The sequence below is a fragment of the Tursiops truncatus genome, chromosome 2 (genome assembly GCF_011762595.2).
Source record: "Tursiops truncatus isolate mTurTru1 chromosome 2, mTurTru1.mat.Y, whole genome shotgun sequence".
Taxonomy (NCBI): domain Eukaryota; kingdom Metazoa; phylum Chordata; class Mammalia; order Artiodactyla; family Delphinidae; genus Tursiops; species Tursiops truncatus.
The window spans coordinates 101482442-101509313 of record NC_047035.1 but is presented as its reverse complement, the minus strand read 5'-3'; the positions used below and the strand labels follow the sequence as shown (position 1 = coordinate 101509313).

The 26872-nt window shown below is 36.1% G+C and overlaps 1 protein-coding gene across 10 annotated transcripts in view; it reads right to left on the bottom strand.

Moving 5' to 3' along the window:
• Window positions 1-600: 600 nt before the first annotated feature.
• The window catches only part of RNF111 (ring finger protein 111), a 111143-nt gene continuing 84871 nt past the window's right edge, over window positions 601-26872 (bottom strand). For 5 of the 10 annotated variants that reach the window (XM_033851743.2, XM_019947240.3, XM_019947286.3 and 2 more), the window contains 9 exons: window positions 20850-21169; window positions 17338-17599; window positions 13320-13668; window positions 11493-11645; window positions 10370-10496; window positions 6755-6847; window positions 5301-5396; window positions 3927-4054; window positions 601-2255 (listed from right to left, as the gene is read on the bottom strand). In XM_033851743.2, the coding sequence (XP_033707634.1) occupies window positions 2138-2255; window positions 3927-4054; window positions 5301-5396; window positions 6755-6847; window positions 10370-10496; window positions 11493-11645; window positions 13320-13668; window positions 17338-17599; window positions 20850-21169 (1646 nt within the window). In that variant the 3' untranslated portion in view covers window positions 601-2137. The remainder of the gene's footprint in view (window positions 2256-3926; window positions 4055-5300; window positions 5397-6754; window positions 6848-10369; window positions 10497-11492; window positions 11646-13319; window positions 13669-17337; window positions 17600-20849; window positions 21170-26872) is intronic. The other 5 variants (XM_019947252.3, XM_019947281.3, XM_019947257.3 and 2 more) reach the window with 5 other exon arrangements.

Below are 26872 nucleotides of genomic sequence, written 5' to 3'. Positions count from 1 at the left end.
CAGCTTAATCATCTAGTATTCTTTTTTTTTAATTTTTAAATTATTATTATAATTTTTTGGGGGGGCTGCATTGGGTCTTCATTGCGGTGCGTGGGCTTCTCATTGAGGTGGCTTCTTTTGTTGTGGAGCACGAGCTCTAGGCGCACGGGCTTCAGTAATTGCAGCACGTGGGCTCAGTAATTGTGGCTTGTGGGCTCTAGAGCGCAGACTCAGTAGTTGTGGCGCATGGGCTTAGTTGCCCGTCGGCATGTGGGATCTTCCCGGACCAGGGGTCGAACCCGTGTCCCCTGCACTGGCAGGCTGATTCTTAACCACTGTACCACCAGGGAAGTCCCTAGTATTCTTTTTAAATATATTATTTTATATCCAAACTTATAAACCATAGTCCATCCTCCATCTCTACACATACTATGTTGAAGCATGCTGATACTGCCAATCACTACGGTGTAACATTTACTAATACAAAACAAGGGCAAGTAGCCATAACTGAATGAATACAAACATCAAATTATGCAAATGTCAACTTGAGCGAGATCACTGTTTTGAATTCCAAGATGTTCAGTGTAAACAGTTTTATAAAAATGAATTATGAAACACAAAGACAATAGAAATATAAGTTATTTATTAATCAATCCACTTACAAAGCAGGTGGCTTAATGCAAGCTTATCGACATCTTCACATATGACCCATGGGAACATGTCTTCCACATACAGACAGTGATGTTACTGACTGATGCATTTGCAATCTGGGGCATATTAAGCATATTTAGACAAATAAAATTAGGCTATCCTGTATATGAAAGTATCTTGATAATACACATCCTTAAGTGGATTAAAACTTTCTCCAAAGGAGAAATGTTAGTACATTAACTTAACTTTAATATTCTATATTATGCAGTAAATCTTAACTATAGAAATTAAAATTTTTAAATCAGTGATCGACTCTTGGTAATGTATGAAGTGGGAGTCTAAAACCAGAGCAACAGTAGGTTGACAGTATAATTTGTGCCTCACAGTATCTGCAGATTTACTGTTTTCAAGTTTAAAGAGAAATAAAACAAGAGACATGTAGATTCAGCTGACTTTATTTATCTTTAAACTAATAAAAATCCCTCTAAAAGTGATCCTGGGACCTTTAGAAGTTCTATGAATGCAGAGATACCTGCCGATGACTGCAATTCTAAATCCTGACTAAATGTGTTTACAAAAATCAATGTAAGCAGATATCTTTAATATACGTGCTTAGCAGAAGACTGAACAAAATTCTACATGTCTTCTCCAATTTCCCTAAAATTTTGTTAAATCTGCAAGTATGTACAATCCAGCTAATTGAAATTACTATTTAGTGTTCATCAGAGCTGTTTCACAGCAGCAAAAATTGAATCTGGGAAATAAAGTTCTAAACAATGTAGGAAAAAGATAAATACAATCAGAACAGCAGTCTAAATGTATGATATCAATATTCAACTCTATCTGCATTGTGCTGAAAGGAAAAGGATACACCAAGAAAATTTCTATTGATCACTCTGGTGATGTGAATACCATCTGCATCTGATTGAAAATGGTTTGTATTCTGTTCCCAGTATCAAGAATGGTATTTAATTCAGAACTCCATATTGTAAATATACAGCAGCCATTTTGTCCTAATTAAGGAATGTCTTAATACACAATATTATCATTTTCTAGAGGATCTTTATACATTAAACTAAAGTACATGATTGATTAAATTAAACGTTAGTAATGGATAAAAAAAATTCGTAATTCTCAAGACCTGGTACTATGTAAAAAACAAAAAGACCACGAAATTCTACTTACTAAAGCAGCTAATCTTGCCTGCAAGTTTAGGGTCACAAGCCCATAATATGTGCAAAGAAATGCAATACAGGGAACCATGCAAAAATACAGTAAAATGATACAGGAAAAATGTCAAATCTAGAAAAAAAAAAGCTTTTATAAATACATCAAAATCAACTGTATACATAAACTGTAGGTCTAGCATTAGTTGTACCATATAGCAGAGCCAGCACTCTAAGTTCACGGCTTCCAAATCTGCGCAGGTAAGTCATGCCATCTTTGGTAGACTGCAGTACCAGGAGGGTGGGAATGAGAGGGAGGGTAAGAGTTCTGAAACATGGTGTCAACTTTCACTTGGCAGCTGGGCCTCAATGTCCACTCTGCATATGGGGCACTTCTTATTGGTAATCAACCACTGGTCAACACACACTTGGTGGAAAAGGTGCATACAGGGAAGGCGTCTATTATAGGCAAACAAAACAAAAAGCAAAAATTAATTTTATGACAAGTGTAGTGGCATTTATTTTTAAACAAATGATACATGTAATAATTCAGTAATGTTCTGAAGTTACTAAACATTTTTCTCTTGTGTTAAAAAAACAAAAAAAAAAACCACCCCTCCGTACTCAAGAGTTACACCTACATTAAGTTAATACTCTGGGCAATATAATGTATAAATGACCAAGATAATTAACTGTCACAGGTATGGAATCAAATTACGTAAAATCTCAGGAATTTTAAGAACAACAATTACATTAGCAATTATTCCAGCTTTGCTTCTCTACATGAGCTGCCAATGCACTGGAGTTGGCAATATGTGTCCTGTAACATAATACTGTAAGTACATTTTTAAATATCAAATCATTGTATTTGTGAAGCACTTTCAAAAAAATCTCATTTAATTCTCTCTCAAAAGCCTTAGAAATTATGTTGTAAATATACAGCAGCCATATCATACTGATTAAGGAATGTCTTAATATGCAATATTATTTTCTGTCTACAGGATCTTTACATATTAAATTTAAGTACCTGATTGATTAAAGGTTAATAATATTGTTTTCATGTTATATCCACTTAATTCTACGCTACTCTTTTAAAATTAGGTTAAAAAGAGACGTTTACTTTAGTACACTACACTACCAATTGGAAATTGAGAAATAAAGAAAGCTTCCGTGCAATAACAGGGTAACGTTAAATCTAAGTGTAACAGTAGGATACAAGTTACTGACTTAAGTGTCCATTTCAACTTCCACCCCCGTTAAGAGTTGTCATACATTTCAGACTTCCTAATATTTTGTAAAAATAGCTAAAAAGAGGTGTTCCAATTATTCCTTGCACAGTATTGTCAATATTGTAAAAACAATTATCATCCATATTTATAAATCTTCACTGGAAATACAGTGTTCAAATAACCTTATATGTGGTATAGTAGACAACTTTTTATAACAATTTTTCTCTCTCTTAGCCAACTGAAGAAATACGATAAAGTTTTCCTTATAAACTAGGGCAACAAAACTACTATACAGTTTTTATATATGTTATAGAACTTGTTTCATATGGGATTATGTTACATTAGAAAAAACCAGACTAGGAACAAAACAATTAACTTAAGAGATTATAAAAAGAGAAGTCTAAAATTAATATTTAGCATAATAACATTTCCTAAATCACAAAGTTGCAAGAAGAAAACAGTCTACAAACTGAGAGGAAATTTTAGAACAAGATTACTTTATAAAAGATGCTGTAAAACAAACTGCATGGAGCTAATCTGGATCCCCCTCTTTAAGCTCTGGAGAATACATTAGTATATCTGTCTTGGCCTCCAAAGCCTCTCACCTCTCAAATTCTCCTTCCTGCAAGATTTAAAGAAGACATTTTTGACCACAAAATTTCCCTGGCCAAGTCTTGGTGTGGCCCCAAAACAGGTAGTATATTTCCCATCCACACCCCTTTGCTGTTAATACAGAGACTTTAATCTTTTTTATTTCACTCACTATAAGAAGGCAATTCTACATGTCAGAGACTGGTAACAGGGTATGCCAGGAGTAATCTTTATTTGGGTTCTGGTCTACTTTCAAATGAAATCTTGTACAGTTTTGACAATGGATTTTAGATAATTAGTGTCTAGTTACCTCACATCTTCACCTTCCTCTAAAATAGACAAACAGATAGTACATTTTTCCTCTGTGTCTTCCTCAGTCCCTTCTTCCCCATCTTGTTTGCAGTGCAGTTTCCTCTGTGAGAACCAATCAGTTGTTACCTTATTAGTAGAGATGACATTATTGAACAACTGAGTAAAGTCTGTGTTTATTTGAAAAACAAAACAAAACAAAACCACACATTCACCCACAACTTATTTCCCAGGCAAAACTGTCATGAATTAAAGGATGAATTAAGTGACTATTATCAACTAAGTGTTCTTGTAAGACCCTTAAATAACCAGCATCAAAAGCAAAATTAAAAGTAATAGAAATTCATTAGCTTGAAATTTATCATTTTTAATCCACAATTAGAATACTATATACTATTTTTGTCCTATCATGAGCACAGCCAAATAAACTTTATTTGGCTAATGAACATTTCAAGTAACATTCAAAAAATTAATGCTAATTATAGTATTTAGCTTAAACAGTTGAAAGGACTTTAATGGTAATACCTCATTAATACTCTTAGAAAAAGGATGAACAATACAATGAACAGAAATTTCACACTTTATTAGTCTCTATAGCATAGAACACTGTTGTCTGTTGAAAGCAATTTATTTAACATGCCTAGTCCATAACTTCTAGATGTAATACTACATAAGGAATATAAGGGTAGAATATAAGAAATGTAGGTCAATTAAATGTCCATCAAAATAACTGACTAGTTAAATTATGGTACTACTGTATGATGGAATTCTGTATAAGTGATTAAAAAGAATATGGATCATCTGTAGGTGCTGATACAGAATGAAAAGAAAATGTGCAAAAATGTGTGTATATTATCCCCTTTATTTTTAAAAGTGAAAGAAAAATATATACATATGCATATTATTAAAAATATGTGGAAGAATACCTAAGGAATGTTTAAGCATGATTTTTCTTCTGGGAAGGAAAACTAGGATCAGTAGGGTAACAGACTTCAGAGTATATATTTTTATACTTTCAATTTTTTAACTACATGCATGTATTGTTTTAATAATAAAAAATGTAGGGCTTCCCTGGTGGCGCAGTGGTTGACAGTCCGCCTGCCGATGCAGGGGACGTGGGTTCATGCCCCGGTCCGGGAGGATCCCACATGCCGCGGAGCGGCTGGGCCCGTGAGCCATGGCCGCTGAGCCTGTGCGTCCGGAGCCTGTGCTCCGCAACGGGAGAGGCCACAACAGTGAGAGGCCCGCGTACCACAAAAAAAAAAAAAAAAAAAAAAATGTAGTTGCTAGACTCCACAAACTCAAAGGAAGTCCATAATATTAAATGTTATGCATTTCAATAATAATGTAGATGTTTCATAAAATAAATTCTTACTTTTTTGTATTTATGTGGATATGTACATCTTTCAATTGTCCCCTGGGATGCTCCACGATTGACATTTCCTAGTCTTTCTTCCAAATGAATAAGTTCCTGAAGGTGAAGAATAACTAGTATTAAAAGTCAGGATGATTATTCCTTGAACAGCACTGTCAATACTGTAAAAGCAATAAAGTTCCATATTTATAAACCTGCAATGTAAATAGAGTATTCAAAAAGCCATATATACAGTAAGGCAAATGACTGTTTATAATTCTTTTCTCAGCCAACTGAAGTGGTATGGCAAAGTCATCCTTGCAGACTAGGGCAGCATATTACCGCATGGTACTATGTACATCAGTAAGCATGTGTGCATGCATGTAGAAGATGAAATCATTGTAGTAAAATAGGGAAACAGGTCAAACAATAGTTCTAAGTCCCAAAGACTCCAACTTCCAAACTGACATGAAGAAACAAAACTTTACATCAGGGACTTCCCTGGTGGTGCAGTGGTTAAGAATCCGCCTGCCAATGCAGGGGACAGGGGTTCGAGCCCTGGTCCAGGAAGATCCCACATGCCGCGGAGGAACTAAGCCCGTGTGCCGCAACTACTGAAGCCTGTGTGCCCTACAGCCCATGCTCCGCAACGAAGAGTAGCCCCCACTCGCCGTAACTAGAGAAAGCCCACGCGCCGCAACAAAGACCCAATGCAGCCAGAAATAAATAAATTTTTTAAAAAACCAAAAAACTTTACATCATATTCAAATGACTTGTTCTTCCTGAAAACTCAAACAAGAAGATATTTAGCAAAAAACTGAATTACTTAGGTTTATTTTTCTACAGCAATGCTTCTCTAAAAATTAAGCTTAGTCAAAAAGCATTAGGCATCGATTGTAGTAGGAAAATATTAGAAAAACCTAAATGATTTTCTAGGAGAATGGTTAAATTATATTCATCCACACAGTACAATATAAGAGCTATCGAAAACAATGAATTGGTCCAAAAAATGATAGTACTGATTTCCAAGATATATTGCAAAAGGTAGATTTATATAGAAAATGTTACTGCTCAATTCTAATGTATTACAAACATCACATGGGTTCAATAAAGCACGTAAGTCTACTGCATTTATTTTTGAAAAAAAGCATTAAGGTTTTTCTCCCACATTTAATAGTATGGTTCTTTATCTGATATTTATATTAATTCAATAAATTTCTACATTCTTCTGTATTAGATATTTTCATTTACTCTTCTTCAAATACTTGGGTAATTTCTGACACTAAAATTAATATCACTTATAAACTTTTCTATAATAATCCCTAGAAGCAATATCAGAAATTCAGGTATTTTACTGCTTTCTGATCCCCAGCCACTGCAGCAATCCTATACAGTTGTAAATATTAATATTACATATATTCTCTCTCTGCATTACGGATACTGTGGCAAATATCTTCATTAATTTTATTACATACCTCAAAATTGCCCCTGAAAGGACCTCTGAATGATGTTCCATCCAAGCCTGATGAAATGTAACGAATGTGAGGATAGCCTGCCATGTCAGGAACCTATTTTAGTAGAAGAGATAGGCTAAATCAATTAAGAATAGGCTCAAGTTTTGCTGCTACCATTGAATAATTCAGACACTCAATTCTCTCCATCCAGCTTCTCACAAAAATCAACTTCAATAAGTATTTATAGCCCCAAAAAAGCATTCTGTTAACAGGTTCCTCTTCAAAAATGATCTCTTTTATAATAACTCAAACCGTCATCAGAAGGAAAAAAAAAGGGAACAGCAGTTCCACGAGACAACAATTCTCTTCTACTTGATTTATTTTGCACAAAGAATACTCAAACCTAAGAACGATGTTCTTAGTAGCCTAAACGTATAAAGGCTAAAATTTTATAAGATCTGATCAATTTCAGAGAGCTTTATTGAACAGTATTAAGAAACAGAAATGCATAAAACTTAACTTCAACATAAAAGTTTTACTCCCCTTCCTCTAACTCCCAAATAGTCAAAGGTACCCTTGGCTCCTTTTTTGGTTTGGCTCTGTTAGTGAAACTTTTAACAGTGTTTTCTAATTTTTTTGTTAGGCATGGTCAATCCTTATTATTCATGGATGTCTTTGTTGTGAACTCACCTACTTGAGAGAATTTATTTGAATTTATTTGTAACTCCAGAATCAATAGTCATGCTCTCACAGTCATTCATGGACCTGCACAGAGCAGCAAAAAATTTGACTTGCCCAATACGTGTTCCCAGCCTAGAGGAAGAAGACCCTGCCAAGTTGTTTCAGCTCTTACACTGGAAACAAGTGTCTTTTTTGCAATCTACTTAGTGCAATGTTTTTCACATTTTTGTGCTATTTATAGATCATTTTATTGTTTAAAATGACTCCCAAACAAAATGCTTAATTGTTGGCTAGTGTTCCTAGTGCAAAAAGGTTGTGATGTGCTTTATGCAGAAAATATGTGTAGATAAGCTTCATTCAGGCATGAGTTATGGTGTTGCTGGCCATGAGATCAATGTTAATGAATCAACAGTATATGTCAAATAAGGTGTCTCTAAACAGAAAAACACATTAAAGCAACATAATGCATTGACTGGTTGTTGTGACTAGAAGCTTGCAATAACCTAGGGCTGTATTTACCCTTAGGAATAATATTGGGTTAGCCAAAAAGTTCGTTCGGGGTTTTCTGTAACATTGTATGGAAAAACCCAAACGAACTTTTTGGCCACCCCAATAGTTCAACATCTCCTTAGTCAGCGTTCACAGCAAATCTACACAACATAACTACCATGAATAACAAGAGTTGACCGTAGTGTTAGGAAACGGAGATTCTGAGACAGAGCACCATCCTTCCATTTTTATAAATAAATCTCCAAAATTATTTTTTAATCAGCTTCTGCTGAATCGTAACATACTTCTAGCAGGTTTTACAGCTTTAAAAGACAATTCACACATGGAAAAGAATTTAAAATAAGCAATAACTTTTACCCTTAAAATAGCCTAGTATTTAAATATCTGCAATTTTCCTCATAATCAAGATCAATAGTATCCAGCTTTAAGCAGATAATCTAACTTCCTACACATCTCCAAGGAAAATGAAAAAAATCAGAAAGGAACTCCTGCCTTCCAAACTACTTAAAGCTGCACCTCTCCTGTAACACTCCCTAGCCTCCTTTCTCTAGCTTTTAGGGGTAAACTTCCTCTTTCTCCTACTCAAAGGTCAGCTCTATCACCTGCTCCCCTCTTCTCCTATTCCCCGACCCTGGGTCATCCTTAATTAGCTGCTACCCACCCCTTTTCCGCGACATCTTCAAACAAGCCCTCCCTAATGCTAATGTTGTTCTGTCCCAAACCTAAAATTACCTTCAAGTTTCTCCAAACCTAAATTACCTCTCTAAACCTGGAACAAATGCCAACCCTATTTCCCACTTTCCCTTCACAGCCAAGTTTATAAAGCAAGTAGTTTATATTCACAGTCTCCACATTTTTTAACCTTCCTTACTGTAATCTAAGAGGCAGCCCATCTCCATCCCTCACCACTACTGAAATCACTCTGACAAAAGCCGCCAATAACCACTCCCATGCCAAATGCATTCAACATTTTTCAAACTTTACTTTTTTGTGATGAAACGCTACTGACCATATTATTTTGACATAATTCTAACTTTATTTATCCTCAACTTCTCTAGCCAATTCTTGGAATTCTTTGTTTGAAGTACAGTATTATCATTTAAATATAGTAGTATTATTCTCCAAGGTTTTTGTCAATCTCTTGTCAGTCTGACAAATTAGATTAGATTTTCCTGGAAATCTAATCCTCTTCCATGGATTCATGTAATATGACAGATATGTGACACATATATATGGTACACTGACAGATCACAACCCATCTTTAACTCAGATACCAGTTTACTGTTTGGAGATCCAGACCATAAACCTAACTTCCTACTGGACATCCCACCTTGATACACATATTATCTCAGATTCAGTATGTCCAAAACCTAACTCACCTAATAACCCCTTCCCTAAACCCTCATCTAATATTCTCCAACTTAGTGAATGGCAACACCATATACCTAATAACCAAAGCTAGAAATCTGGAAGTCATCCTAAATATTACTCAAATGTATCCCATCATTTTTATGTCAACTCCCACTGTCCTTGTTCAGGCATTCACCAACTTTTATCTCTTCTACTATAATGTCCTAACCAGTATCCTTCTCCTACCATGAAATCTATTTTACAGACAACTAAAGAGGGGGTCTATTTAACTACAATCTGATTAAATCACTCTAACAACATAAATATGATCAAGACATTCCCCTTTCAATGGTTCCTGAGTCCTAGTTTCTTAGCAGGGCAGATACTTCATTGCTGAATGACCCTCACCCCTAAGATCTAGAAATACCAACTTACTTGGATTTCCTTGTGCTTATGCTATTTGAAAGCTCTTTACATGCTGTAGCCACTGTAAGAGTACCATTCCCAATTCTTCCAAAGCCTGCTTAGAAGTTGCATGTATAATAAAGTGTCTTGGCAACCTTCTCTGCAGTGCCTCTACCCCTACAAGACAAAACTACTCACTTCTCTGTACCACACAATATGTATTATGTGAAGAGCAAACTCAATTTTTGCGAAATTTGTTCTTTAGAACTCAAAATGGATCAACAAAATCTGAATCTGTTCAAATCAGATACAGAGAGTTAATACAGTCCTGCTGATCAGAAAATAAAGTATGAATGCATTAGAACAGACCCATTACCACTTACAACAAAATAAAGCCCATGTCCTAGGGAGAGTAGATCAAGATTGTCATCTTCACATAAAAAGAAAAAAATTTGTCATTTTTTACATTAAGAAGAATATATTTTACAATGCAAATACAAACACATATTTTAATATATCTAATACCTTCTTATAGCACAGTTTCAATCTAATAATAATTCTCAACTTCTACTGAAACACCTATTAACAACTAATACATTAAAAATATTTCCAATAAAATATTTAATTTAGAAAAGGAAGAACAGTTTTCGAAGGCAACTATGTCAGAATTTTGAAAGGTTCCTATTTTACCATTAAAGGAAGAGCTCCTAATTGCAAGTGATGAAGTCGAGGTGGTGCATGGTAATGGGCCAAGTGAGGATGCAATGCTCCAGGTGTATAAGTAGCTGCAGTCACTCCAGCTTCAATTCCCAGTTCCCTGACAAAAGAGGAGAACAGTTTAAATTTTAGACATCTTTACAGTGTCTTTATTATCAACAGAAATGGGGGATGATGTTTACATTTTTTAAAGTAATCTGAAGATTCTTATCTTACTTAGCTGAGAAAAAAAGATAATTTAGCCCAAAGGATATAACTAATAATTTCAAATTCACTTTAGGAATTAACATTCAAAGATCCAATTTTGTGAGCGTGAGGAGCGAAGCACTTGCATTCAGCTTCACATCTCACAAAGGAAGGGAATACAATGAATGGCCCCTAAGGTTCCTTCCAATCTAAAAGTCTGATTCTTCTTGAGGAGCATATAGAATAGAGGTTGCTTTTTTGGTTTATATGAATGTGCTCCCAGGTCTTCCATTTGTTGGATAGTGCCTCTGGATTGCTGGCATCAAGGACAATTACCTTATAAAGCAAGGGTAAACAAAATTTTAGAAAGAGTAAAATTTGGTAAATGCCAAATCTTCTTTTATTTATTTTCATTTTATGTTTTGTCTCAAAAGTCATTGTGGATCAAGATCTCAATGACTGCCCACAGATAACAGATCCAGAAAGAAAATTAATGCAAATCTGCTTCCATTTCTCTAGGAAAGAACACAAGCCTAGAGGATGCTGGCTGGATTTCCCCTGTCAACAGCAGGGGTTAAGGGTGGTACAGCAAATGTGAGTACAAAGGTGGGGGGCGGTGGATAAAGAACTTATGAAAAGTTTAGGGAGTTAACTTTTGACGGTAGATCCCTGAAAAACAACAACAACAAAAAGCTCTACTCCTGTTTGACACACTCCCTGCCCCAGAACTCAAGCTGCTACTCTTTCCTCTCCAGGTCTCTTAGGACTCACCCAGAGGCAGTGCTTCACAGATAAGCTGGAATTCAGTTTCTCCACACTACCCTTCTCTAGGCATTCCACTACAAAGTATCTCTTCCAGGTTTCCACCACAAGAAACTGAGCATAGCTTTGAAATAAACAAGATACTGACCAGGCAGATCTCTCTGGAGCCTGTCGAGGATGTGAGGACATAGTCTGAGGCACATGAATATGATGCCCATGACCATAGTTTGGATGCATCCTATGTGGATGGGGTGGGGGGCGTTCATGTGCCCGCCTGGAAACACAGAACACAAAAAGACCACTGGAAATAATTGAATAATTGGTTATTTCTTAGTGTAGAAAAAATAATATAGTATTACTATTACAAACATCTACAGATTAGTCTTGAAATTAATTCTATAAGTTATAAAAATGTAATATAAAATAATTTAATGATTAATAATAAATCAAGAAACCATAATCCCACAAATTCTCACTGCTCATTTATTACAATGCCTCCAATCTGAATATCACCCAAGGAAAAAGGCAGTTTTAACATTATCTTGCATACCTGCTTTACAGCAAGTATTTTAAATAGAATAATAGGAACTAAATAAACTTTTTAAAATTAATATTCCAGCATATGCTACAGGCACAAAGAAGTTATTTTATATAAACATATAAAGCAGAAAAATGGAAACTATTTTATTTTGCTTCACCTTTATACTGTAATAATATTCATCCATTTTAATGGATAAAACTTCTAAGAAAAAAATTTTAACCTTGTGCATTTTTTTCAAACACACATGTCAACCCATCCAGGGAACTGACATTACCTCCATTCACACTTTGTCATCCCAGCTAATTATATTTTCTCTTTCCAGTCTAAAGTCTGTCAAATTTACAAATGCAAATAGTCATAAAGTTCTAAACAAGTGGCACTTAAGAAAAAACAGCTCCAGGGATTCATTTTTTATAGTCTAATTCTTACTATTAGTTTCGAACACATTTACAGATTTTGCATGTTTAATCTTAATTTTCTAGATACTGGAAGATATGAATATGAAATTGGCAACTTTCTATATAAAGGGTCACTATATTAGAATGGCAGAAACAGCCAGAGATTCTGAATATAACCTTAAATTATATAACTAAAGAAAGAAGTTACACAAGTGCCAGATTATTGATTAGATCAAGAGTTTTGCAAACATTCTGGAAGGGCCAAATAGTTAATACTGTTCGCTCTATAGGCTACATGGTCTCTGTTGCAACTATTCAATTTAGTTTCTGTAGTGTGAAAGAAGCTACAGACAATACACAGATGAACAAGTGTAGCTGTTTTCCTGCAAACCTTTATTTACCAAAACAGGCAGGCAGAATAAGACCAACAAAGTACGCTGCCCTAAATTAGAATATCAGATCCTGAATTTTCAAAAGAAAACAAAAAGTTCAATTATAGTCTTTTCATAATGTTTGGGGAATATCTTTTTTTTGGGGGGGGATATCTTAATATTTAAATTTATAAATAAACTAAGTTAATAAGACTAGTTTTTCAATGTCAGCTGTTGAAAACTTCTACTAACACCCTTCTTCCCTCTGGTTGGTAACATAAAATAAATCAAATTCAATCTTTAATAACTTTACATCTTGTTACTCAGGATCACCAATTTTAACATTAATCTTTAGTATGGACTACTGAAGAAACAAAGATTAGCTTGCAAAAATAAATGACCTTGGGTTATATCCTGAAAGGGCTTTGATTTTACTAAATAACCTGATATAGATTGCTTTTTGTCAGCACCTACAACTCAGGATGAGATGGAGGAACATTCTGGTTAGTAAAGAATTAATTTCCCAGTGAACGGAGGATTAAGTCACATCACTATTAATTGAGGATAGCTACATCACTTCTAAAGACTTTACAGGTTTAAAGACCAATGGAAATAGAAGGCAAAAGAATAAAGTGTGATTATTTTTTTAAAAACATAAAACATACGTTGGATGCTGCATCATTCTCCTTCTTTGAACTTCCATCCTCTGCATCACTTCATGAGGATGCAGTCTCTGTGCTGTAGGTGCTGTGGCTGGAATATGGTGTGAAATTGGCTGGTGTGTGGGAGGAAGATGCTGAGGGACTGGTGCAGCAGTACTGGCTAAATGCGTTGGAGGTGGAGGTGCCACGGGGTGAGATGTTGCATGAGAAGATATTTGAGAATGGAAAGCATGTACAGGATGAGGAATAACATAATCCACTTGAGGCGGAGGCTGAGTCTGAGGAGGAGGGTTTCCGTGAGAGTGGGGGCAGGCAGAGGTTTGATGATGAAGTGGTCTTGTCAAAGAAGCATCTGTAAGAAAAGCACAGGCACCATACAGTTGAGCATATATTGGCATAATACATTCCTATTATATTTTACAGACATATTAGCACATATTTAATTTTTATGAATACTTTATCGATGCTTGAGTCTGCTTAGTCCTGTTTGGCATCTTGCTTTCTTCTTTGAGTAATCATAGGTATCTTCTCATGTCAATATATATAGCTTTACTTCATTCACAGCTTCACAGCATTCCACTATAGGAATGCACCAAAATTTATTGAAGAAATCACCACTGATAAAAACTGGAAGTAATCCAAAGCTGCAATAAACATCTGTATGATTCCCCTTGTGCTCTTTCGTACATGCACGTACACGCGTGTGTACACGCACGCATGTGCACGCGCGCACACACACACACACACACACACACACACACACTGCTCACAGAGAGTTTCTGTAGCATAAATTCCTATAAGCAGTTCTGAGTCTGAGAGAATAATTTAAATTCAGATACTGGTTGACATAACACCCTTCCCAAAGTTTACATAATTAATTACCATCAGCAGTACACGACAGCTCCTGCCTAATTACACTATCACTAAATTTTTTAAATGCTAACCAGAAAAAAATTATGTATTTATTTACCACTTACATTTCTTCCCAGAATTATCTATTCATATTCTTAGCCTATTATTCACCTTTTTCTTGTTGATTTATAAGTATTCCTTGTATACATGCAAGCTTTGTCATAAAAAGGTAGTATAAACATTTTTCCAAATTGTCTCCTGTCAATTTTACTCTGCCATCCATACTCAAGTATTTTGCTTTTGTATAATCAAATGTATAAATTATATACTTATAAATACATAAATCTTGTTTTCCTTTGTCATTTACTGGTTATAGAGCACTAGAAAGAGGAAAGCAACTTGCGAGTCCTAGGCACAACTGCAAACATATACTTCCATTAGTGCACTTCTCCTCCTGCCCCATGCCACTTTTCCAGTACTACATTAAGAAGAAGGGGGTATATTTGCCAGGAACTTGCCACGGAAATCAGCCTTTATAAAGATGGTTTCGCCCATTTCTTCATCCTGAATCTTTATGTTGCAGAGTGACTGTTGAAAGGTCCCTCAGAGGAATACATATCTCTCTTACTCTGAGGGATATGCATCTGTTTGAGGTCTAAAAATAAGTATGTCTCCTCTGTGGATTTTAGCTCTAATTTCATTTTATTTGTAAGATTTTTCTTGGTAGCCTGGTGTGAAGCTACAGCAATTCTCTAGTTTCATTACAGAAAGGCTGCCTTCAATTTTTAATTGCTTTGATTCATGCATCAGTGGTGAAAGTTAGGTAACCATGCACTCATTCAGCCATACTTCAAAGGAAACCTTGCTAGTATGTATTGTTATTTAAAGGAAATAGTCACTAAATAGTCACAATATTTAAAGGAAACTTTCACTAAGCTCAATGTAAGTGGTGACATATTTTTAAACTGATTTTCTAAAAGCTATATTTTCAAATCAATGCTTTACGCTAAGAAGTCATAAAGCTCAGTACTCCTTGGTCATCAAAAAGGAAGTCACTAAGTTTTATCATTGTTAACTATCCTTCCTCAAATTTAGAGCATTTTTCCCAGTTTCATGTCAAGGTTTTCTACTTCTATAATCATTATACAAGAAAGAATATTCACAAATATAACAGAATTTTAAAGTCTTGTTTTGGAATGAATCAGTTTATTTAACTCTTCATTTTATTTTTTTCAACCTTACTGATGTATAATTAACAAATATAACAATATATTCAAAGTGTATAATATAATTTGACACATGTATACCACATGAAATGATTACCACGATGTTTAATTAACATATCCATCACCTCACATAGTTGCCAGTTTTTGTGTGTGGTGAAAAATTCAGCCATCATTATAATACACTGTTTATCTAAACAAAACTGTATAAAGGTGACATATTCTGCCTTCCCACAGACCATTTCCCTTCTTCTCTATTTTATGTGTTCTTGCCACTAAAAACAAACAAACAAAAAACGTTCTTGATCTTGCTTCTTTAAAGTTCAGCATGTCACTTTAACCCAGCAATCTCACTCCCAGGAAGTTACCCTACAGATAGACTAACAAACTACAAACAATTTAAGTGTCCATCAACAGAGGACTAATTTAATATACAATGGAATATTATGAGGTATTAAAAAAATGAGCTAGATTTTTATATTCTAATATGAAAAAAAATCTAAGACGTATTGTTGAATTTTAAAAAAACCACAAATGAAAAAGCAAGAGGCAAATACTATGTTTGATATAATCCCATTTTTTTAAAAAAGGAGAGATATGTCATAATAATGTGTGGAGAAAGAAAATTTCCAAAACGTTTTATAATAAACTATAAACAGTTGGTACCTCTGAGGTATATTAGCATTAGTGGGAAGAAAGGAGAGGGCTTTTAACTTCTCGTTTTATATCATTCTGCAGTTTGAATTTCTTAGGATGTACACCAGTTACTTTTATGATAAAAGTAAAACCAGTTTAAGTCTAAAACATTTTTTACTAGGACATGAAAGATGAATGGATACACTTATAAGTTGCTTCAGTATATTATTTTTAAAGGGGAGGGGGAGAAAACCACACATTTTGAGTTCTCAATAAAAGATAATCAATTAAAGATGAATATCAGCAAGTATTACAGAACAGCCTGTATATCATACCAGTGTTCACACACAGAATTTGCCCACTGGTCAATGCTTTGCAAAAACTAACTCGTTTCAAAACCTTTTTTCTACCTTATACTTTGAAGTTGCATTCTTGAAAAGCGATATATCACCAGATTTCATTGTACAAATTCTGGGTTGACTCCAGCTGTGTCTGCAGGACCCAGATTTTAAAAATTATAGGACTGGAAGAAGAGATCTAAGAAGATATATAATTGAAAATTATCCCTTGTATGTAATCAAAACAAAAGCAAATTTCCTTGCCAACTTTCTGGTTTACCCCTGGCATGAATTTTCAGTGTTTCTTTTAAATCAAAGTACTTAATAAGCTTCCATCTGATTATTAACCTATGATTTAACAGAGCAATAAATATATGTTACACAGCCTAACGGTATTTCTCATTTCTTATGGTATCTCATAGATTTCAATTTCTTTAGAAAAGCCATGTCTGATTCTATTTTAATTGCTTGCATCAAATGAGTACAGAAACCTTTCTGCAACTGGCAAAGCTTTCTGTCAAGGAATTTTCTCTTGTGCCTCAGTTAAGCTTCAGAATTATTAATCAAAGTTTACTTTCCTATGTGTAGAAATGACTACTAAACTTACAAATTTCCTTTTACTCCTAAAGGATAAATCTAATTCCTTAAAATTTCCTTTTATAGGAATCTAAGGTGCCATTCAATGTACGAGTTCATAGATATTAATTAAAACGTAAATGTTAGTATGTCAAACAGACAAAATATACTTTTTATTATTTTCCCAGACCTTTTACAACAACATCTGCCCTTTTTGCCTTAGAAGACTGTTTTGGGTACGTGAGGTAAATGAAATAGGAAAAATACACTCCACTCGTAGGCCAAGGAGGTACTAAAAATTTATAAACTAGTATTACTGAAAGGTTATTTCATGAGGAGAGGACGATGCTTCATCTATGTGCCTCTAAGCTCTTTGCCTGTTAAATTCATACTTACAAGGAGGCGGCATGTAATGTCGGCAAGATGACAGCGAGGCTTGTGGAGGGGGCTGGGGCTGGGGCTGTGCAACCACGCTGGATCCGTAACCATCTACTGATAATGGCTGGCTCGGGGCGGCAGCAGCAGCAGCCTGGTGGCCAAAGATTGCAGCTCGGGAAGAGGAAACAGGACAGCAGGGGTCAAAGGCAGATGCTCCATGAAAACCACCACTTCCATGACTTCTGATACCACTGCTGCTCAGGTCTACTGGCAATGCCTGCTGTATAAAGAGGAACTATGTTTTATCTTTCTAAAATTTGGTCAAAACATTGTTTCATGTTATATTATAAAAGTACTCCTAATGCAATCTAGAAAAATAGAATCTATGAATTTAAAACCGCTAAAAATTTTGAGTGTGAAGACCTACTGAGCACCAAGAAGATACTGTGTGCATCTTGGACTGTAAAAATTGTAGTGCTTATACACTTAAAATCTATAATCAATTTTAAATAATCAAGCATGAGATCATGCTGTAAGATGAACAAAAGTTAATTAATATATTATTTTAAGATCTGTTTCTCTTCCATTATCTAGATTTTAAGAGAGAAAGAAAGTTTTAAATCATACTTCCATATCCTCCTTTACCCCAAAATTCTGATTGGTAATTTAGGACTCCTTTACAAAACATATAATCATACCACTGAAAACATTTAAGGCTCCAGGTAAAAATTTGTTCCGTTTTTAAACTGTACACAGCAAGCATTCAACTGAAACTCTTAATAGTGCAAACATTATCCAAGATAACAAAGGGCCTAAGATTATTCAAGCTAAACCATTAGCTAGCTTTTCCTCATAACTTTTTTCTCTTAAAAAAAAAAAAAAGATTAAAACCATGATTACTTTTATTAGGAATATAATTTTAGGGAAGGCCCATTTACCAAGTTGGAAAATCAAAGAGTCTAGATTCCATCTCTACTCAAAAGTAATTAAGTTTTTTCCCCTGAGCACTTTGAAAAGTGCTTAGTAAAACACTTTACCTTCTACTCTAGAGCAGATTACAGAAACAGAATTGCTTCTTTATATTCTTAAGTATTTTAAATACAAGTCTTTGCTTAGTGTTCAGTACAGCTGTAATTTTTAAAATATGATTAAAGGAAATAAAGATGTTATATATGGAATCACATGCAGGAATTGTTCAATACTGAAAGCTGAGGGGCTAGAGGTGAGGAAAGCTAGGGTAATGCATTTATTAGAGGCCCAGGTCACCCAGTCCAGTGAGGAACCATAGTGGTCTTTGTACTTTTTAAAAATTTATTTTATTTTATTATTATTATTTTTTTAGAGACAGAGTTGTCTTTGTACTTTCAATGGCCTCCCAGCTCAGAGGATAACAGAAACATGAGAAACTCTGGATACTAAAAGGGAAGGAGGAGGATGGTACAGGAGAAGCTGTAGGAAGGTGAAAAGAAAGAGCTACTTTCCTCTTCTATATTATGTGTCTACAATCAATTAAGTAAACGTCTGGGCTCTTTCTTTTAAGTTGGCAAATACAATATATGCTCCCAATTTGAATAAATAAAGTTTAAGAGTAATATTTTAAGACTGTGAATTATTACTTATGGTTCAAATCCTTTCCGTATTTTCCTATTTAGGCTAAAATTTGGCAAATGGACTGGAATATCAACATACTATGAAGGTGAGCAAATTTCCTATCTTCTTCTCCAGTCAGTGATTAAGAACACTCCCAGAGAGTGAGTTAAGTAGGGTGAAGGTCCTCCTAGAAGGAACCGAGGGTAAAGTTAAAAGTAGAGAATAAAAAGAAAAGGGGAAAAATCAACACAGAGAACCCTCTTCCTCACAATTCCAACAGTTCATTCAATTATTATTATAGAAGGAAAAGGGAGGGTAAGCAAAATGGCACAGAAATGGCAAATATTACTTTACACAGCTCGTAACTAGTGCATAGCACTAAGTAAACTATTCTCTCAAAAGAGAAAGCTACATCAAAAGGAGTAGTACAGAGTCAAGTGATTACTGCAACTCCTCTCGTCAAGCCTAATCCTCCCCAATCTTTCTCTGCCTATCTACAGTCTGACACTCAATCATAAGACATCCACACAATTATAAACCCTCAGATCAGTCTGCCTCTCCTCAACTTCTTGCTGTGTCCACACAGATCTCAAACAGAGACTATACGAGGCTACCTCATGAGCATGTGGCTAATTTCAGAGTCCTACAAATAGCTACATCAATCTCAAAGCGTTCATATTTCCAAAACCTCATTCTTTGTTTACCTTCATACCCATTATAACCACTGAATGCCTGATCCTGCTGATTCTTCTCAAGCTTTGTGTACAGTCCAAATACCTCTACTTAGATATAGGTGAGTAGGTTACATCTATATTTTACACAAAAGAGATTCTTCCTCTAATTAACTCACTCAGGTTGCTTCCTCATTCCCAAGAGGTAGAACAGGTCTAGACAATCCATAGATGTTAATACTTAGAACTGTTATCAGAACCAAAACATCATCTAAAATCTCTTTAATAATATTTCTTACTAAACCCTTTCAAATTTCCTTTTGGTATCAGCAGCTAGTTTTTTCTTCTTAAGGGAACACCCCACTTTCTTAATTACTTTTAATTTGTCAGAACCAGAAGAGATAACCAGCGAAAATTTAAAAGATGAAGCAAGTACTTTAGGAAAGGTCAGAGGGTACAGTAAAGGAGCTGCTCTGAATTTCTTTTTGACTTTTTTCTGGCACATTTTTTAGCACGTGTCACTTACAGTTTTAAATTACATGTTTTGATTTTTAAAGCATGCACCACCAAGGTTTATGTCACGATTATACACAGAGACAATGGAGCAAAAGTTAAAATAGCACATAACACCTCACTTTATTTACTCCATGTGGCCACCAATATTAATTTAATATTATTTGACGTATCAAGCACTCACTAATAACATCAACTAATTTACTTAATTAGCAAAAAATTTCTTATAATTTTTGCTGACATTTCAATTTCCCACAAACTAAAAACCTCATCTGCTCCTGAGAAACTATGTCACAGGTCTGCATCTGAGACGGCTGTTTATTTCTAGATGAGTGGAGATTATAGGCAGGCTCCAGAATAGGAGGTAGGGTAGAGGAGGAAAAAATTGGGAGAATTCCCGAATTTCTCATGAATTAGGTTGACACTGCAGTTTCAACACTTTGTTTGAAATAAAATCCCAAAAGTTTAGATCCACCTACATTTAACTAAAAACACCTAAAAACATTCCAGAATAAAAATTAGTATCACATCCAATTTTCTACATCCCTGGCCCCCTCAATTAGTTGCAATAATTTACATGAGAAAATCTTAAATACTTAATTTAAAAAAATCACACATCATTAAATTAGGCCACTCTTGCAGGGGCAACAAGAATGACTTATTTAGCATATAAAATTTATCATTAGGGTTTGTTTTTTTCTCCTGAAGGAACCACAATTTTAAAAACTCAAGATGAACTCATCAAATTCCACATACCTGGTCATGGTAGCTGGTACCAGAACTACTATTTGCTCCACAAGGTGCCTGTACTTGTGGAGGTCTTTCCACAGGGCAAGTAGGATCACCAAAGGAGGGAGACACTGGGACAGCTGGGTGGGGAGTATGATGGTGGTGGTGATGATGCTGAAAATGGTGGCCATGCTGCTGAAAGCAACTTGCATGTGGATGTCCTAACGCATGGTGACTCTGAGACGACCCTCCACATGGCGAGTGCTGGGGACAGCAGGAAGGTAACCTTGGCATCGCAGGAGGGCCAGTTTCCGTTATAGCACTAGGTGCAGTTCTCCTTGAGTCATCTTGAAACGAAAAAATGCATAGAACCAAATGATCAAATATCATTGTGTAAAAGAAAGTGTATACTTCATATATGTGTATAAATGTGTATAAATAAGTAAATAATTAAGAAGTGATTACTGAATTCAAATATCTGTAAATAATAATGTGATACAGTCACATTCTTAACACGCATATCCTGTAATTTCAGGCAGTGATCTTCACTGGGATTTTCAGGCAAGCTTTAGGAGGCTTATATTTACCATGATGTTTAAATATGGCAATAGATCACCTTTTCCTAGGTCATTATAAATTATTAGGGTTTTTTTTGTTTTTTTTTTTTGCAGTATGCGGGCCTCTCACTGTTGTGGCCTCCCCCATTGCGGAGCACAGGCTCTGGACGTGCAGGCTCAGCGGCCATGGCTCACGGGCCCAGCCGCTCCGCGGCATGTGGGATCTTCCCGGACCGGGGCACGAACCCGTGTCCCCTGCATCGGCAGGCGGACTCTCAACCACTGTGCCACCAGGGAAGCCCTAAATTGTATTTTAAAAACTCTAAAATAACATAGGAGTCTTTCCATTATATGCAACAAAGCTAAGGTTCTCCTGAGCTCCATGAGCCTCCAATACTGTAAATCATTCCTATATAATGAAGACTACTATGTACTTCTTAAAATCTTATCCTCTTAAGACATAACTACACGGGCTTCCCTGGTGGCACAGTGGTTGAGAATCTGTCTGCCAATGCAGGGGACATGGGTTTGAGCCCTGGTCCGGGAAGATCCCACACGCCGCGGAGCAACTAATCCCGTGAGCCACAACTACTGAGCCTGCGCTCTAGAGCCCGCGAGCCACAACTACTGAGCCCGCATGCCACAACTACTGAAGCCCGGGTGCTTAGAGCCCATGCTCCGCAACAAGAGAAGCCACCGCACTGAGAAGCCCGCGCACCGCAACGAAGAGTAGCCCCCGCTCGCTGCAACTCGAGAAAGCCCATGCGCAGCAATGAATACCCAACACAGCCAAAAATAAATAAATAAATTTATTTTTTAAAAAAAAAAGACATAACCACCCAACTCAGAGCATATCTGGCTAAGTCTCACTAACTTCCAATGTCTTTTCCCTTCTTCTGGTCTCTAAACTCAGACCCAATAGAACATAAGAAATAAGACTCTACTATGTTGAAAATTAAAGGTCTCTTATAATGATCTAGTGACTCAAGGTGGAACAGTGGGAAAAAACATGGAGTCAGATGGGCCTGAGTTCTAATCCTGAGCCTGTCTAATCTGGAGCAATGTGACCTTAGGAAAGTTATTTAACCCCTTTCTCACCTATTAAATGTAGCAATAATTGCCTTGCATGGTTGTTGTTAGAAAAGATAATAATCCTCTAGGTATGAAATATCTGAGTCCTGATTATGCCCTGTCACATGCCCAGAGTTATTTTGAAGGTATGTTCTTCCATGCCAAAAGAACAGCAGAAAGTGTCCCCAGAAGGTTTATCCTAGTGTTTCAAACTCCTCTAAAAAAAAGCACCCCTTCCTCAAACTACATGTTATGTGGAAATTAGATAAAACAGATAAAAATGGAGATAAATTTTTTTACTTAAAAATAAAAATTAGAAGAGTGGAAAACCCAAATCCCTGTCCTTCCCTTCCCCCACCCCCACGTGACTCATGAGGCATCTCTTCAGAATCCTTAGGATTCTGGAGTACCACTGTTCTAGCCTTTTTTCTAGAGTAACCAATACCAGGGATACCCTGCTCCTATTTGGCTCACAGTACACAGCTATTCTCTTCTGGGCCAATGTACCAAAATTAGGAATCTTCTGGTTCTCTACAAATAATACAAAAATCCAACCGAAACTGGCTTAAACAATAAAGGGAATTTATAGACTCACATAAATGAATCCGGGTAGGGATGCTTCAGGCTCTGACTGATGGGTCTGACTGCAGTACACCTCCCTGTAATTCTCCTGGGTCTGCCCTCCCATACATGTCCTATCCTGCTTTTGCTGATTCTCTTACGGGCAAAGTCTGTGATCTAAACCCTGTTAGGCAGTATCTCTATTCTAAATCTATGTATATTGGTTCCCCCCACCCCAAGTTCCTACTCTGGCCTACTTGGGCTAATTTCCTGAACCCTTTTGTAAAGGTTCTTAACCTCAGAACTAGAATTCAGGAGTCTGTAAACTTGGATGGAAAAAAATTACAAATTCTTACTAATCTCTAATAGCCTCCTGGAATTAGTACTACCTTGTTATCATCAGTTGAGAGGTTAAATATTACAAATAATTTGTATCAAAAAACAATGAAAGTCAAAAAGCTGTTCACTTTTAAAACATAAGTGACAGCAGATTCAAAGTCAGTTCTATAATTAAATCACTTTCATTCATTTGCATTCCAAATTTCTTGAGTAACCTGGACAGAGTCACAACTGGCATACCTGGAACTGACCATGATCAGCAGCCTATCTTCGCTATGCTGAATCAAACATTAAGTAGCTATTTCCCAAAGGCTGTAAGATTTACAACAATATCATTATTATAGGAACTTTACTTCCTACAACATTTTCAGGGTTATATCTCAGCCCCCACGTCAAAGTGTTACACAAGTAAATGTCATTTATTGTGTGTTACTTCAGAAAAGAAAATCGAAAACCTTTGGGACACTAAATCCATTCAGTGGATGGACTAAATGACCTTCATGATTCCTGCCAACTATGACACGTTAATTTTACAAACCCAATTATTTGAGGATTATGTGTAACTCTAAGACTCAGGAGATGAGTCTGTAACCAGAGCAAGAGATCTAGGGACCGCTAGGGCCATGACTGAAGTAACAGATATGACACTTAACCTGTTTGGAAACGATCTGCCCTCTTGGTCTTCAATTATTTCACATACAAAACTCAGAGTGAGTGAAGAGGAAGCACAATGACTTTAATATCCTTAAGGCTGAACACATATTTAAGGGGTTATATGATTAACAGTATGGCCCCTAAAAGAGGACTGACCTTATAGCTCTACTTCTTATGGTACAGTTTTGGCTTCCAATTAAATTAATGTCTATTTTCCTACAGTTCAGAAGCTCTTTGTTGCTCAAACAAGGTAGCAATCCAAAGTAAAGACAACTGAATCTCCTCTTGTTCAAGAGTTACTGACCAAAGAAAATTGCCACAGAGTAGAGGTGAAATACAAAGACATCTGATTGAGTAAATAAAACACTGCCTTTTTTATTAAAATTAGGCTGCTGAGTGGCCACTAAAAATAGATAATCGAAAATCTACACCAGAAGAATTAACTCCACAGCCCAGTGACACCAAGCTGGTTAAAATACTTTTATTGTAATTCTAGGAGGATTACTGAGATGTACTCATGCATTTATTCATTTATTTGGCAAGTCTTATACGTAATAATGACATGGTTAAGGATCTACAAAGATACTGAAAAATGAAAGTCCTGGCCTTTAAAATAACGAATGGATATTGTCTGCCTTTGTTGTTTTATCTCTAGAAACTAGAAACATGCCTGCACAATGTAGGTGGTTCAATAAGCACTTGCTAAATTTAAGCTAACCGCACAGGGAAAAGAGGCATGCCTGCATGGTTGCAGCTTAGTGCTGAAAAAGAGAAAGACTTGATCTTTGGTCCTCAAGGAGCTCATCATCAAGTACGGAGAAAATTTAAAACAGAAATCAACCAGTATTATAACAGAAGCACTAGGTTCTAGGTACAGTATAGAGCAACACTGCCCCCCAGGGAATATCTGGCAACACCTGGGGATACTTTTGGTGTCACAGCTGGAGGGGAAGTAGTGCTACTGGTTATTAGTAGGGAGAAGCCAAGAATGCTGCTATGGCTACGCGGGCCGGGGTGGGGGGGAAGGGGGGTGGGATGAATTGGGAGATTGGGATTGACATATATACACTACTATGTATAAAAGAGTTAACTAATGAGAACCTACTGTACAGCACAGGGAATTCTACTCAATGCTCTGTGGTGACCTAAATGGGAAGGAAATCCAAGAAAGAGGGGATATATGTGTACATATAGCTGGTTCACTTTGCTGTACAGCAGAAACTAACACAACATTAAAGCATCTATACTCTAATAAAGATTAACTAAAAATATAATAATAATGCTGCTAATATCCTGCAATGCACAGGACAAGCCCCCGCCCCCCCCACACACACAAGAACTGTCCAGCCCAAAGACAATAGTGCCAAGGTTGAGAAATCCTGGCATAAAGGAAGATTACAAGATCCAAGTCAGACTTTGTAGGTTTGAATTCTTGCTCCACTATCATATAACCTTAGACAAGTTACTTTACCTGTAAAATGAAAATAATAATAGAATCTGCCTCATAGGTTATTACAAAAATCAGAGTTAATATAAATAAATTATTGACCAATATTATGAGTTCAACAGATGTTAGCTATTATTATCCACTACAATTGTTAGCTCTGTTTATGTTGTGTTCCCGGTGTCTAGAACAGTGCCTGATACATAGTATGCAATCAATAAATACTTGCTGAATAAATGAATATATAAGATAGCATATACGCATAAAGCTAAGAACATTGAGAAGTCAGACAGATGATAAGCTGATTGGGGCATGTTGAGTTTGAGGTGACTGCAGAATGGTCCAGAGGAGAGGCGGTTGGATATGAAAGTTTAAAACAAGGAGAGTGTTCTGGAAGCAATACGGTGAGTCATCGGCATACTGGTGGTAGGTGAAAACACCTACAGTTATGAGATGGACGAGTGAAAGAAGGGATGAAAATAGAGTCCTGGAAGGAAATAAGATGAGAAGAAAATTACTGCCAGATTTTTAAACATCATGTTTGTTTGTTCTGAAAGGAGTCAGAGTTAAAGTTAAATGAAGGAGTTTAAGGTGAAGAAGATCCACTTAGGTATACATAGACTTAACACAAATGTACACGTGCGTGTATGAAGGGGATGGAACCAACAAAGATGCTGAAGACACAGGGAAGATAACTGATAAAGCAAGGTCAAGGACACAAGAAAGGACAGGAGGTGGAGCATAGATAAAGAGACTGGAAACTATAAGAAGGAGTTAAGAGACCAGGAGTTAGGAGATATGGATAGGTATAAATACACAAAAGTTTTTATTAAAGGGACTGGAAGTTACAAGTATTCATGCTTGAGAACCTTCATTTATTTTTTTTATCCCCCCTACCCCCGGAAATCAGAGTCTTAAGAAGAATAAGAGAATTTTGGAATAGACACTGAGGGGAAGGAAAGAGAACCGATTGGGATTTATCACACTATGACAACTTATTACCAAAAGCCCAAGATTAGATACCATAAATTGATGAGGCATCAATCTGCATGGTTCTATGATTTTTATCAGTCCCATTTAGGAACCTGGATAAGAGAGAAGCTACATGGCTCAAGTGATTCAAGGTTGGAAATATACAAGAAGGTGCAAAGTAATGACAGGATGTGAAGAAAACAGGTGAATGATGTTCTACAGTCTTGGAAGGAAATAAAGCCAGCAGAATTGAACGCCCCTAATGTAATCTGAATATCTGTATGTGCTTCTATCAGATTCATATAGAGGAACAATCTGGCCTGGAACAAGGTTCTCCTAGTCTAGAGAAATACAACATGAGCAAGTCTATCCCAAGGGTGGTCATTAAAAGATAGAATATCATGAGAAGGCCATTCAGGCAGTGACGTTACTACCTAATAGATTAAATGTGA